The sequence below is a fragment of the Molossus molossus genome, unplaced genomic scaffold (genome assembly GCF_014108415.1).
Source record: "Molossus molossus isolate mMolMol1 unplaced genomic scaffold, mMolMol1.p scaffold_m16_p_23, whole genome shotgun sequence".
Lineage (NCBI taxonomy): Eukaryota > Metazoa > Chordata > Mammalia > Chiroptera > Molossidae > Molossus > Molossus molossus.
Genome location: NW_023425359.1, coordinates 8,708,347 through 8,724,315, shown reverse-complemented (window position 1 = coordinate 8,724,315; position 15,969 = coordinate 8,708,347). Strand labels below are relative to the sequence as shown.

Sequence of the window (15,969 nt, the reverse complement as noted above, 5' to 3'; positions counted from 1 at the left end):
AACCCCGGAGCTTATGGGCACGAGTCCCCCTTTGCAGACCTTTGGGCAGGGGCGTGGAATAAAATCATTGACACTGTGGGTCACTGTTCGTTCTAAAGGGGACTTGTGAGGAAGATAAGACGTGAAATAATAATTACCATAAGAGCAGCAAACTCATACACCAAGCCATCACTGCGTTCTGAGTGCTAATTCTATACTTGAACATACATTGTTAACTCATAATTCTCAAAACAGCCCTAAACAGATGTTATTCTTTTCACAGTGACTAGGAAACTTTGTCTGTGTAAGTCAGTGTTGGGGGGAACAAGATTAAAATTCTTAACTCTGACACCCATGTTAGCATTTAGAAAAATTCGGTGAGACAGAAATTTCTGGATGACAATGATGACCTATTTTCCTTCACTTATAGATCAGAAGTCAATAATCCTGATCAGTCCACCAGGAATACACTGGGACTTTATTATACCAAAGTGAAAAAATAAAAAGATAAAAAACAACCAAATTCAATAAAATGTTTTAACACAAATATAATTCTTACTTCTATATAACAAATAGAATTTGTGCTCTCCTGGTTTGGGGCTCGATCCTAAATTGATGTTAATCTCATGCTACCTTCCTGGCCAATTAACACAAAATACTTTAAGACCATAAAATGTGCAAAGATAAGTAAACAGTACATCTGAATGCTGTAAAATTTTCGAAGATGACTTAAATTTTAGATTTAGCAAAGCGTATAACTCCGTCTTGTCCTGCCTCTGAAGGTAACGGAAAGGACTCAGAAAAGCCTGGAGAAGCAGCAACAGGAGAAAGATCATAGAAATGTCCCCCTGATGCTCCCTCAGCTCGGGGGGCGTCTACAGCCGGATGCCATGGTTCTCGAACTTTCACACAGACAGGAATAACTGGACAATTCCAGTCCAGTTCCCCCAAATTCCAACTCGGCAGCCTTGAAGGTGGAGCATTAGGATTTTCAATCAAACAAGCCTCCTGCCATCTACAGATTATCATCCAAGAAACACCCTGAAGAGAAATGCAGACTCACTGCCCAGCAAGCCCTGCGTCACACACCCGCACCGTTCACCGTTGCCAGGGGCCTACCTGTTCCAACGTCCTTGGGCCTGTGGTCTTCATCAGGAGGCTTAGATGGTGGCCACACGGATGGGACTCGCCCGGGGAACTGTCCTTCCGTGTAATCCAGGGAGTGTGTGGGTTGACTAACAGCAGCCCAGGTGTAAAGTTGATCTTGCTATATTTAAAAATAAAAAAAATTTTAAAGCTATTAATTAAGTCACGCAAAAAACAAAATCATCTTGACTGATATATTACAGCATCATTTCTAACATAAGTATACATGTGGGAGTGTGTGTACACAGGGGTTGGCAAAAGTAGGTTTACAGTTGTGAATACATAAAACACAGAGCGTGTGCTTGTATTATTATTTATTTATTAGTGTTTCATTTATTTGTATCACAACTGTAAACCTACTTTTGCCCACCCTGTACATATATAAATTCACATATATAAAACATTAAAACCGCAGTTAATCCTATTTAATGTGGAATCATAATGCATTCCTTCACCCAGTCATTGTATTGTCTCAACTATGCTTAGCTCAATTTCTTTTTTCTAGTAAAATCTAAGTTTCTTTGGCTGTACGGTGCCATGCGGGCCTGCAGGGAATTATAAAATCAGAAAGCCCAGACATTTAACAGGCGAACTCCCTGGACTAGCATCTGTAATCCATTTGAAATGATGTCCCTGTACAATCTGTTTAAACACTTGAGGCCCGGTCAAAGGACAGGCTGTCCTTGGGCACCCCCGGACATAACAGCTTCCTTGCCTTCGACACAAAAGGCCCAGGAAACCAACTTATCTTGGGACCAGGTTGGGAAATGTTCGGAGGGAAACCATAAAAAGTAAGTGAACCTGCCAAGAACGGAAGAACTGGAGCTGGGCAGGGATCTTCCGGCAAAGACGGTTCTTCCCGTGGCAGACCCAGAACCCGGACAGCACGAGAGGGCTCACGACCACCCCGCGTGCCAAGGAGCGAGGGGGGATCTCAGAGGAGCCGCAGGGAGGCTCATCGCGCCTTAGAAACCTCTCCTTCGGACTTCGGAATAAACATTCTTAACCCCCAAGGTGCAGGTCTCATTGTAGGGCGCCACGGGAGTACCAGAGCTTCCTTGGCATCAGTACTTGTGCTGATGGTCACAAGTTCTGCAATCAATGAATAATTGCCCCATGGCATGTCCTCAACTATCCATGGATGTCTTTTTCTCTGTTGCATTCCTGTTTACATTCCAGGAATGTATCTGTGATTTTCCCTGGCAATGTATAAGCTCCTTGCTACCAGTTCCCATATCCTGTGCCCCTGTACCCCCTTGTTTTCCTTAAGATATTATAATAGACACAGAGGGAGTATAAAGGAATTACAATGGTCAAGATCAATACAAGTGTCTTTCAACAAGTCAAATCATAGTTTACGTTTTTGTTGTTTTGTTTTCTTTTAAATTGTCACCCGAGGATATTTTGCCATTTATCTTCTGATAGGTGGGAGGGAGGAAGGCAGGAAAGGAGGGAGAGAGAGAGAGAAATATCGATGCGGGAGACACATCAATTGGTTGCCTCTCGCACAACCCCGGCCAGAGCCAGGGACAAACCAAAACCGAGGTACGTACCCTTGACCAGAATCATCCCTCGACTCTTTGGTCCCTGGGCCGGCGCTCTAACCGCTAAGTCAAACCCACCAGGACCAACTCCTTGCTCTGTATCTCAGTTACAACAGGGACCTGCTTCCCATATGCTTCTCCCCTCCCCCGAATCTTTAAGGTCCACTTTGACTTGGGTTGAAGTAGATCATTTCTATTAAAGAAAACAAACACAGGCTTTCTACCAAAGGCATATAAGAAGATTTAAAATCACAACTTAAAAGTGGCAAAAATAGACCACAAAAGGAGAAAAAGTTACTTTCAGCAAATATTAGCTCCTCTTCATAACTGGATTATAAATAATAACCCCCGAATAACTCAGAGCTGCAATTCGCAAATACTTTATTTTAGAGGGCCCACTAGAAAATACTGATGCTCACATGAGACATCAGAAGAGCTCTTTGTTGAGACTGGTATGGCCCAGATGAGGGTCTGGTTATCCCCTTCAAACACTCAGGCTAACATTTTTCTGGTTGTGCTATAGGCAAGAACATTCCATGACCCATTGGTTTGTATATTGAACCAAAATCACAATTACTTGCCCTGGCCAGTGTGGCTTAGTGGTTAGAGTCTGGCCTGCCCACTAAGGGTCATGGGTTCAATTCCCTGGGCAAGGTCACATACCTAGGTTGCAGGTTCAATCCCTGAGGATATTTTTCCATTGATTTTTAGACAGAGTGGAAGGAAAAGCGGGGGGGAGAGAAACATTGATATGAGAGAGACACATCAATTAGATGCCCCCGGGGGCCAGGGATCGAATTTCCAACCCAGGTACATGCCCTTGACTGGGAATTGAACCCGAGACCCTTTGGTCCATGGGCAGACGCTCTAATCACTGAGCCAACCTGGCCAGGGCTCTTTGAATATTTCTGTAGCTGTAGTCATAATGCACAGCTTTTATAAATAACATATTATACATTTTTAATCACACTTATAATTTATATTTCTGCCACAATCTTGACACAATTAGCTCTAGACAGAACATGTGAATGCAATTGCCCAAATCATTTCTGGTTTGAATTTAAATAAATTATAAACCTCAGATCTGGGCGAACGGGTGAAAATGGTGAACAGGAATAAGAAGTACAAATTGCCAGTTTGTACTTTAATATGCATACATGTTGCCATCTTTCTAGTCTCCAGCAGAAGAGCTGGTTCTAATCACCTCTTCTGTCATTATCTCACATCATTTTTACAATGTGCGAACCTGTCAACATATCAGGAACAAAATTTCATGGGACCTTTGATGTGATATGATTTTAATGGTGCTTAGATAGTTGTGCGTACTATAATAATCAAGAATTTTAAAGATGGCCTGGCCCGTTTAGCTCAGCAGTGAGAGCATCACCCGGGGACAAAGAGTCAAGGGTTCAAGTACTGATTAAGGGTGTGTACCTGGGTTGCAGTTTCCATCTCCAGCCCTGGTCAGGGTCATGTGGGAGGCAATCAATTGATATGTTTCTCTCACATTGATGTTTCTCTTTCTCCCTCCCTCCTTTCCGCTCTATCTAAAAAATAAAAAAATAAAAAATCAGTGGAAAAATATCCTCGAGTGAGGATTAACATTTAAAAAAAGAAGAGCCCTGGCCAGATTGGCTCAGCGGTTAGAGCGTCGGCCTGCGGTCCGGAGAGACCCGGGTTCGGTTCCCGCTAAGGGCACGTACCTCGGTTGCAGTTTGTCCCCGGCCCTGGTTGGTCGTGCGGGTGGCAGCCACTCCATGTGTCCCTTTCATGTCAATGTTTCTCTCTCTCTCTCTCTCCCTCCCACTCTATCTGAACAAAAACTGGAAAAATGTCCTCGGGTGAGGATTAAAAAAAAAAAAGAAGAAGAAAGAAAATCTCCGTATGTTTGAAAATTAAGCAATACAATTCTATGTCACTCATTATTCAAAAAAGACACCAGAATAAAAATTAGAAAATATTTTTTAAGTGAATGATAATGAAACATATACCATAACCACTGGGATGCAGCTACTAATGTTTAGGTAGCAATTTTTAGGCTTAAATGATATATTAAAAAGGTAAAGGGCTGAGATAATAACTTAAATATCCATCTCAAAAATTTGGGGGGAATCCCCCAGCAATTTAGACCAAAGAGGAAAAAGAAAGAAAATAGATAAAAATACTAATAAAATAACCTCAAAAGAATTCTTCTGAAAAGCTAACAAAACTAAAAATCTCTGCAAGTCTAATTGAGTAGATGTACAATTAACCAAAGTCAAAAATGAAACAGGAGACCTTATGCTGATACCACAGACATTAAAAAATAGGAACATAGATTAACTTGATACCAAATATTTTTAATATCAGCTAAAATGAATACATTCTTTTTAAAAATGTAATGTTCCAAAACTGACAAACAAAATAGAAAAACATAAATAGTCCCCTAACGAAAATCTTAAAAATTTAAACCTGTCTCACAGAGAACACTTCGACTCAGGTGACTAGAGGAACAAATTTGGCCCAAACCCTTAGGAAGAATAACACCAATCTTACCTAAATTTCCAAAAAATAGAAAAAAGGAGGAATACCACCCCAACATTTTTATTAGAGCAACATAACAGAGGCACCAAAATCTAAAAAGGACAGCATGAGAAAGAACAATTATAGGCCAAGAACCTTCCTAAACATAGATGAAAAAAATCTAAAACACAATACCAGCAAATTGAATTCAGCAGTACATTAGAAAATTGATCCAAAACCTAGCCCCCACTCTTATTTTTAAACAAGTTAATCTACCTGAACCTCAATTGTCCCTCTGTAAAAAATTATATGAGATCATTGCAAATCACAGTGTCTCAAGCACTAGTAAGTGTTCAGTGAATAGTACCAACTACTAAAAATCGATGGGAAATATTATAATAATTTACTACTTTCACCGTCAGAAGACTGTTCTTTTATAATACTTCAGGGAAAAAGTAAAAATAAATCATACAGTATAACAGTGCAAACCAAAACAAAAGCTGTTATTTCGGTTACGGAAGCATGAGATAGTAGAATGAGGATGAAGAAAGCACCACGCTAATGAAGAGACCGCCCACGCATTGCTCCCCACCGCACACACTTCAGTTCTCGGGGGTAATTAACTGTGAGCAACTACTTCATGCGGACACACTGGGAAATGCCACAGTTAAAGCGATCCATCTTTCTACAGCTTCACAAGCTGGTCATACTATACAATAATGAGCTCTAGTAAACAATGTAAGGTGTTAGGCAAACCTGCAGTTTTATACAGTCGATACATAGTTACACGCCTTCCGTCACACACACAGAGAAAAGGTTTTCGGCTTCCCTTGTATAGAGTTCAGCAGTGCAATTAAAGTAAATATAAGGGGGAGTGGGAGCGAGGATGAGGGGGTCACTGGGGACAAAGGGGGACATCTGTAGTACTTTCAACAATTTAAATAAAAAGTAAATATAAGGCTTTAGCTGTTGTTGCTCAGTGATTAGAGCATTGGCCTACGTATCAAAGCATGTCAGAGTCTCTTCCTGGCCAAGCTACATACCTGGATTTCAGGTTTGATCCACAACCATCAGGGCGCATGTGGGAGGCAACCAATCGATGGGTCTCTAACACAAATTAACATTTCTCTCTTCTCTCCCCACTCCTCCCTCCCTTCCACTGTCTCTAGAAATCAATGGAAAAAAAACATCTTCAGCCCTGGCCGGTTTGGCTCAGCAGTTAGAGCATCATCCCTAGGACCAGAGAGACCCGGGTTCGGTTCCCACGAAGGGCACATACCACAGTTGCAATTTGTCCCCAGTTCCGTGGCAACCACTCGATGTGTCTCTCTCACATCGATGTATCTCTTTCTCTCTCCCTTCCTCTCTCCCTCCTGCTCTATCTCAAGATAAAAATGCAAAAATGTTCTTGGGTGAGGATAAAAAAGAAAAAACAACACTTCAGGATTAACAAAAAGAAAAATGTAAATATAAGAATTCTCATTACAAGGATAATTTTTTTTCTTTTTATTGCATCTCTATGAGATGATGTATGTTAATTAAACCTATTGTGGTAATCATTTCCCAATGTGCATACATCAAACCATCACGATGTACACCTTAAACTTATACAGTAATGTATATCAGTTATTTCCCAATAAATTGGAAAAATAAAACACTTTTAAAAAGAGTATATAGGCCCGGCCGATGTGGCTCAGTGGTTGAGCATCGACCCCTGCACCAAGAGGTCGCCGGTTAATTCCCAGTCAGGGCACATGCCCAGGTTATGGGCCTGATCCCCAGTGGGGGGCATGCAGGAGGCGGCCAATCGATGTTCTCTCTTATCGATGTCTCCATCTCTCTCTCCCTCTCCCTTCCTCAATAAAAAAAAGCAATAAAGAAAAAGCATTTTTAAAAAAGGTATATGAACTTAAAATGAAAAAAGTCTTACTCTGCCACTCTGTCTAAAGCTTTCAAAGGCCTTCTTAAGTAGCAAAATAAATATTTTGTTTTGTTTCTAGATCTTATTTTTCTTCCTCTCCTCTTTCCTATGTATTATTACTCAGACGATTAACAATGGCATCTATAAGTCTAACACGTATATCACTTGCCCAGTGATTCCTAATAACCGAAGATGTTCAAATTTCATCTTCTTGGTCAAAACCTCTGCTTCATCTTCTCTGGAGACACACCCTTATTATTTTGCACGAGGCCTTCTGTTACGAAAGTGAGTGAGTTCTCTTACCATCCCAGGGCCAACCGGGAATGTCTCCAGCCTGCCAGCTCTCCCCGCTGCTGAGGAGTGTTTTAAAGACGCCCTGCTCAGAGGCAAGTTCCTGGCCTCTGTCTCAGAGGCAAACCTGTGACTGCCTCCCACACCACTACTGGCACCAGTTTCCTGACTCAGCACCTCCCCAGCACTTCTTGCGAAAATGCAGCCCGTGCAACATGGACGGATGAGAAAAGAAACTCCTCTGCAGAGACTGAGGTCTTCAATGAATCGGTAATCAATAAAGTCTGCATACCCTACAGCAGAATTTCATTAGCAGTGACTGGCTTGGAAACTAAGCGAATGGTTTTCATCTGCATCAAAGCCAGCTGAACGTTCCCTTCTGCACAGGCCTCATGTCAGTGAAATATATTCATAAAACCCAAAGTTTTAGCCACTATTAAAAAAGACATCTGGCCCTGGCCAGCGTGGCTCAGTCAGTTGGGCATCGCCTGTGCACTGAGGAGTTGCTGGTTCGATTCCCAGCCAGGGCACATGCCCAGGTTGCGGGCTCGATCCCCGGCGGAGGGTGTGCAGGAGGCAGCCAAACGATGCTGCACTCTCTCATCCATGCTTCACCCTTCTCCCTTCCTTTATATAAAACCAATAAACTACTCTTTTAAAAAAGCATCTGATTGGGTTTGATGTGCCAGTATCCAGATAGTCAACATTTTTAAAAATGTAGCTAAGGACTCCCTTTATGGACTAACAAACTTCAAACTGTTCATCAAAATATTTGAGAGGATGAATTAAAATGTACTCAATAAAACATCTTCTGAGAGTGACTATGGTGGCATAAGAAGACTTCCGGGTCTCTCCCCTTAAAGTTACAATGAAGTGGACACTCATCAAAAGAGTCTCTGCTCAGTGCACAAGCACGTCTGAGAGATTGGTGCAAGGAGACACCTGAAGGTGGGTGCAGCTAAGCAAACAGAGGAGGAAGGGTAGAGGGAAGAACAGCGATGGAAGCTGCACACCGTCCATGGCCCCGAAGACAGACCAGCACTGAAGGGTCAGGGGGCAGCCCCACTGGGCAAACCCGAGGGGCAGAGACAGTAGTCAAGCCTGGGTGGCTAGGACATACTGAGGTCAGGTCCAAAGTCAGTACAGAAAAGGGGTGCAAAGGACTGCAGCATTCCACAGCCCACCAGCACCGGGTGGGACCTGCAGATGTGGGAACTACTCACCCCATTCCTCTGTGGCCCGCCAAACAATAAAAGCCTCACATGATGGATCTAGAAAGGGCTGTAGAAACTTTCTAACCTAAACGGTCAGTACTCATTGTGACTAAACTCACTGGAGAGAAAGAGCCTGGGACACACATGCCTGCTTCCCTGACCCAGCCCTTCACCACAGTCTTGGTGTAACCTGGTAGAGGCGGCTGATCAGTTCAGATAGAGCGCTCTGCGGCGGCTTCTGTCTACAGGAGGCAGCACCAGAAATGCACAGTCCAGGAGAAAGGAACAGAGAGCCAATGAAATTCATAGCCCACCATTTCCAATCCATAGAGGTGTGGCTTAAGACTAAAGCCAATGGGTCATAAAGAGGATGCTCACCTCCTCTGGAAATATATAGCATTTCTCACAGCCAGTTGACACCACCCTATGAGATCCCAGACGCCCCAGCAGTGCAGGTAGGAGAAAAGAACTTGTGTTTCACTACCACCTACTGGAAAATAAAAGAAAGACCTCTACTAATCAACCTGCTGAAGAGTGAAGGGTCAAATACTTAGAAAAAAGATTTCATTCCCACAAATGCCCAGGCAGAGAAAGAATCCATCGGGCACAGTAAATAACTAAGATAACAAGCTAATGCAGAAACAAAATAAAAAATCTCCAGAGAATAAACTTAAAAACATGGAAGACTGTGATTTAAATGACAGAGTATTCAAGACTGCAGTTCTGAAAAAAACTCAGCGGGGGTACAAGAAAACTCAGAAAATCAATTCAACAAGCTCACAAATAAAATCAACAAACATAAGGAGTACTTCCCCACAGAGACTGAAAACATAAAAAAGAGACAAACAGAACTTCTGGAGCTGAAGAACTCGATAAATGAGATGAAGAGTGAACGAGGGAGCTTGGAAACAGAGCAGACCAGATGGAGGAAAGAATTGGTGAGCTCCAAGACTGAAACCTAGAAATGACTCAAGTAGAAGAAGAGAAGGTGATGGAGAGTAAAAAAGGACAGAACTTTACGAGAACTATCTGACTCCCTTAGAAAGAGCGATATAAGAACAATGGGTATACCAGAAGGAGAGCAGGAGAAAGGAACAGAGAGCCTATTGAAACAAATAATCAATGAAAACGTCCCAAACCTATGGAAAGAACAGCATCCTCAAATCCTAAGAAGCGAACAGAACATCTAATTATCTCAATCCAAAAAGGCCTTCTCCAAGGCATATTATATTAAAACTGTCAAAACTTAATAACAAAGAAAGAATTCCCAAGGCTGCCAGGGAAAAGAAGCCGGTCACCTATACAGAAAACCCCGTTAGATCACCATCGGATTTTCAGCAGAAACCCTGCAGGCCAGTAGAGGGTAGAACCAAACACTCAAACTTTTGAAAGGGAGAAATCACCAGCCAAGAACCATGTGTCCAGCAAAGTTATCCTTTATACATGAAGAAATAAAGGTTCTTCCACAGGTGCAGAAGCAGAGGAAATTTACCACAAGACGTGTTATAAGAAATGCTGAAAGGTGCTCCTCTATCTGAACAAAAAGACAAAAGGATACAACACTGTAAGACCAGGATGACTGACAGACAGACAGAAGCAGGAAACTGCAGCTCTTATTTATTTATTTATTTATTTATTTATTTATTTATTTATTTATTTTTCTTTAAATCCTCACCCGAGGATATTTTTCTATTTATCTTCAGAAAAGGGGGGTGAGGGGGACGGAGAAAGAGAGGAAGCGGGAGAGAGAAACATCAATGCAAGAGAGACACATCAACTGTCTGTCTCCTGCATGACCCCAACCAGGGCTGGGGACAGAACTGCAACCAAGGTATGTGCCCTTGACCGGAATCGAACCTGCGACTTGCTGGTCCGCGGGCCGATGCTCTAACTGCTGAACAAAATTGGCTAGGGTAGGAAACGCAACTCTTGTTAAAACTAGGGTATTAAGCCCTGATCAGTTTGGCTCAATGAGAGTATTGGCCCTCAGACCAATGAGTCTCGGGTTTGATTCCAGTCAAGGGCACGTACCTTGGTTGCAGTTTGTCCCCCGCCCTGGTCGGGGTCATATGGGAGGCAGATAGTCAATGTGGCTCTCTCGCTTTGTCTCTCTCTCCCCCACCCTCCCTCCCACTCTATCTGAAGATAAATGAAAAAATATCCTTGGGTGAGGATTAAAAAGGGGGGGAGGGAGGTATTAAACACTTAAATATAAAATAGAGGTTAAAAGAATAAAAGCTTTTTTAAAAAAACACAATAGCTACTGCAATTTGAAAACGAATGCACAGCATGAGAGGATAATTCGTGACACCAAAAACAACTTAAAAGGTGGGGACATCACTTTCACAGGTGAGTAGAGATAAGATGCAATTAGAAAAAAATACACACACACACACACGAAGCTTTCTTTTACACATACCTAATGGTTATCACATACAAAAGTCTGGAAGTGAGACACATAACATAAAAATAAGAAAACGGAGGGAAAAAGTCATAAAATACCACCAAACTAAAACAAAAGACAGAAACACAAGGGAAAAGAAACAATGATGACAGACCTCCCCGAAAACAGAAGATAAAATGCCTATAGAAAATCCTCACGTTATCAATAATCCCCCTAAATGTCAATGGACTGAACTCACCAATTAAAGGCACAGAGTAGGGGGTTGGATCAATAAACAAAACCCAACTATACGCCCCCTTCAGGAGACACGAATCGGCCTCATAGACTCCAAGTGAAGGGGAGGAAGATGATGCTCCAAGCAAAGGGTGCCCAGAGACAGCGGGAGTAGTTGAACTTGGATCATACAAAATACATTTCAAGATAAGAAAGATAACAAGAGACAAATGTGGATATTTTAACATGATAAAGGGGACAATGTATCAAGAAGACATAACATTAATTAATATATGTGCACCCAACCTGGGAGTACCAAAATGTATAAACTAACTACTAACAGAACTCAGGGGAGAAAGTAAGAACAATACAAGTATATTAGGGGAATGAAATACCCCACGGACTTAATGGACAGATCATCCAAACAGAAAAATAGTATGGGAATATCAGCCTTGTCGGGGTCGTGTGGGAGGCAACCAGTCAGTGTGAAACACATTGATGTTTCTCTCTCTCTCTCCCCCTCCCTCCCACTCTATCTGAAGATAGATAGAAAAATATCCTCGAGTGAGAAGTAAAAAAAAAGAAAGAAAGAAAGAAATATCAGCCTTAAATGACACCTTAGAGCAAACTGGCATCTGCTGGGTGCCCACTCTGTGCTGGGCATTGCATTAGCCCCTTTAAACCCCGTGTGGTTATTAACCTTCTCATCCTACCAACTGAACGAGGCCCATTGAGGACAAGTGAGCTGACCAATGCCACGTACTAAGTACCCAGTAAAGTCAAGATTCAGACCCAGCTGGGATTCTACCATACACTCTGTAACTTTATATAACATTATTTCTCTTACCTAAGTACCTAATATTTTATCTGACTCTTGCCAGAATCCCTTCTACTTTGCTCATTTTGTAGATGAAAAAAATCTGAGGCTCCAATAAGTAACTTGTCCCAATTCGTATAACTACTGGGTGAACGAGCTAGGACTCAAGTTCAAGGGCGTCCAAACTCAGAGCCCTTCAAAGGCCCCTGGACTGTTATAACAGGCACAGAGAACACACGCACCGCAGGAAAAGAACCTGGGTTGTGGTCATCCCAATCCGAGCAAGACCCTCTCTGGTTAAGGTGAACAGGAAACCCTTTCCTGGAGGTCTTTTAAAATATTTGAAAAATTAAATTTGAAATTTAAAAAATTGAAAATGATTATTGCAAATCAAACACAGTGCGGGCGAGCACTCAGGAAAGGGGGAAATCGGCACAGTAGGGGCCCAGCATTCTGGGGTGTCCCAGGGACAGAGAGTGTGACTCATGGGGGTGAGCAGAGGAAGTAAAACAGGAGGAAGGAGTGGGGGGGCCTTCGATGTAGTCAGGGCTTGTGCTAAATTGGTAGCAATGGGGAGCCCTGGTGATGTTTAAGAAATAAAGCAAAATAAGTCATACCTGGTCCTTGTAAAAATGAGTCATAATAACAAATTAGACAGGAAGCAGCAGGACCAATGCCGGCAAGAGGCAGAAAGCACAGTGGTGGTGGCTCCCCGGGCCTGAGAGCAGACCCCGCAAGCAGATGGCGGGACGCAGCAGAGGGGCCACAAGGCCATTAGTGCAGATGGCACCCGGGCTTTGTCCCCCCTGGGGGAAATGGAGACTGGAGATGCCTCTCCGAGAAAGTAAGACCACTCGCCGTTTTGCAAAGGAGTCTGATTTCAGAAATGTTGAATGGAGATGCCAGGTTCAGCGGGGAAGATGCCGGTTAGAGCTTGCAAGTGTGGCCAGAGCCAGAGATTTGCACAGAAGTGCGCAGCAGGCCTGTGTGCGGAGCCCGAGGGGAGGGGCTGGGGAGCGAACACTAACGGTTTCACTTTGGGAAACATCTACATTATAGGGGCAAGAATTAGAAAGGGGAAAAAAAATAATGTGTTGCTTTGTTTTTGTTTTTGTTTTTCCTCATTTCTTCAAGCCAAATGAAGAAGAGTTTTCGAGAAGTATAATTGCCTCAAATCCTGCTAGAAGTAAAGACTGGTGAATTCTCAAAACTAAGAGTAACAGACATCTTTTCAGAAATACCTCAAAAATGTCGATGGGACTAGGAATTGGGTCATAAAGGGAAAAACAGTGGCAGAAACGTAGAAGCAAGTTTGTTTCAGAAATTTTGCAAGAAGGGTTAGTCCATCTGAGAGGTCGGCTGAGGAAATTACATGAAACTGCAAAGCTCCCAGGAACACCAGCCGGGGTCCCAGCTCAGAGTGAGCGGGCTGGACGGCTGCTGAGAAGGGAAGGCGTCCGACACAGGGAGGGAGGGACAGCAGGGAAGGAAGCATCCGCCCAGCAGTCAAGAGTAGGCAGGCAGGCCCTGCCGGTGTGGCTCAGTGGTTGAGCATCCACCCAGGCACCAAGAGGCCGCCGGTTCGATTCCCGTCAGGGCACATGCCCAGGGTGTGGGCCGATCCCCAGTGGGGGGCATGCAGGAGGCAGCCAATCAATGTTCTCTCTCATCAATGTTTCCATCTCTCTCGCCCTCTTCCTTCCTCTCTCTCTAAAATCAATAAAGAAAAATTAAGAGAGTAGTCAGGCGGCTCAGACTGGGCCTCTTACATGTCGGGGGGCTTCACGGCCACCGTTTTACAGCTCACTGCAAGATGGCTCAGAGCTCTGAGCAGACGGGCGGTGGGAGGAGTCAGGAAGACACTCCAGAAGGTCAAAAGGCTGAGAAATGATCCCACAGTCGCAAGCTGATCTCTGCACGGATCTGCAGAGGACAGCAGAAAGAATTCCAGAAAAAGAACTTCCTAAACTGGTACCCCAGCGTGACTCCAGTGCCGGGGTGCTGTGTGCCTGACCCCTGGCTCACACCGAGGCGGCACAGGGATCGGCCACTGTGCTGAGGCTGCTGGGCACCGGGGAGCAGGGCAAGGAGGGGCTGGTGGAGCTACTGTACGCCCCGAGAGCTGGAACAAACACGGGGTGCAACACACACACCCCTCCCCCTGGCACTGTGAGATGAGAAGATCCAAAGGGAACAATGACAAAGGAGTGGATTTCAAAAACTATATGGTTTGATCAAAGAAAGCCAATTTTGAGTTAAGAAAAGAAATAAAAGAAATATTTGAGGAGGTGGGGGAAAACACGTTTATAAAAATGAGCTTATAACCCTGGCTGGGTAGCTCAGTTGGTTAGAGCATCATCCCAATACGCCAAGGTTGCAGGTTTGATCCCATCAGGGTGCGTACAAGAAGCAACCAATGGATGCATAAACTAGGGGAACAACAAGTCAATGTTTCTCTCTCTCTCTCTAAAATCAATAAATTTCAAAAATGTTTTTAATGAGCTCATAGTATCAGAAGGGCCAGAGAAAGAAACATAGATTCAGACTGGGCCTGGCGAGGAGACAGAAGGCGGAGGGGACAGACAGGTACACTGTGATGCCAGAGCCATGGCAACAACTAAGCTGGGGAAGGGCAGGGGGACCTAGGTCAGTGTCCTTTCTCAAAAGCCCATCAGTCCCGCTGCCGCACCACACGCCCTGCCCAGTGAGAAGTAGATACTCATTAGCAACCCAGTCTGAAAATTAGGCACCAGCGAATCCCAGATGTGGGAGATGCTGAATGCCTGCGGCGGGGCTTCCTGAGCAGAGGAAGTGCTGTGGTAGGGGGCCTTGGAGATTCTGCGGCCCCCACCTCAGTCCTGGGGCCCCCCCACCTCGGTCCTGCGGGCCCCCTCCCTCGGTCCTGTGGGTCCCCCCACCTCGGTCCTGCGGGCCCCTACCTCGGTCCTGTGGGTCCCCCCACCTCGGTCCTGTGGGTCCCCCCACCTCGGTCCTGTGGGTCCCCCCACCTCAGTCCTGCGGGCCCCCACCTCAGTCCTGTGGGTCCCCCCACCTCAGTCCTGCGGGCTCCCCACCCTCGGTCCTGCGGGTCCCCGCCCCTCGGCCCTGTGGGTCCCCCCACCTCGGTCCTGTGGGTCCCCCCACCTCAGTCCTGCGGGCTCCCCTCCCTCGGTCCTGCGGGTCCCCGCCCCTCGGCCCTGTGGGTCCCCCCACCTCAGTCCTGCGGGCCCCCACCTCGGTCCTGTGGGTCCCCCCACCTCAGTCCTGCGGGCTCCCTCCCTCGGTCCTGCGGGTCCCCGCCCCTCGGCCCTGTGGGTCCCCCCCACCTCGGTCCTGTGGGTCCCCCCACCTCGGTCCTGTGGGCCCCCTCCCTCAGTCCTGCGGGTCGCCCCACCTCGGTCCTGCGGACCCCCCTCCCTCAGACCTGTGGGTCCCCCCTCCCTCAGACCTGTGGGGTCCCCTCCCACCTCGGTCCTGCAAGTCCCCCCTCCCTCGGTCCTGCGGGCCCCCCCACCTCGGTCCTGCGGCCCCCCTCCCTCGGAGTCAGACCAGAGCCACATTTTCTCAGAGGGGTTAGCCAAAGGTCAGGTGTGGTCAGCTGCGCCCGAAAGCCACACACCAGCAGCACCAGCACCTACATTACAGCTGCCTATGGAGTCAGTCTCTTCTCACAGAAAGAGGAGCTAAAACAAAGGCTCAGCCTTCAAATCCCTCACCAGCTGCCAGCGCGCAGTTACAAGCTGGAAGCGAGGCCGAGCGGCGAGGGGCCTGCTGCTGGCAGACAGAGGGCCCGGGTGCCGCGTGGGGACTGGACTTGCAGCTGCAGATGCGTGGCCATGGTGGCCGCAGCTCTCGGGGACAGCAGGAGAACCACGGCTCTGCTTCCAGCTGCAGGGCTCGAGTTCAACTAAGCAAAATAAAGAGAAAGTCATTTCTGA

At 45.5% G+C, this 15,969-nt stretch overlaps 1 protein-coding gene across 1 annotated transcript in view; it reads right to left on the bottom strand.

Annotated features, from left to right (window-relative positions):
• FMN2 (formin 2) overlaps positions 1-15,969 on the bottom strand; it is a 316,345-nt gene that overhangs the window by 246,819 nt on the left and 53,557 nt on the right. The window contains 1 exon segment of the mRNA XM_036277697.1: positions 1,099-1,246. Coding sequence (XP_036133590.1) covers positions 1,099-1,246 — 148 coding nt within the window.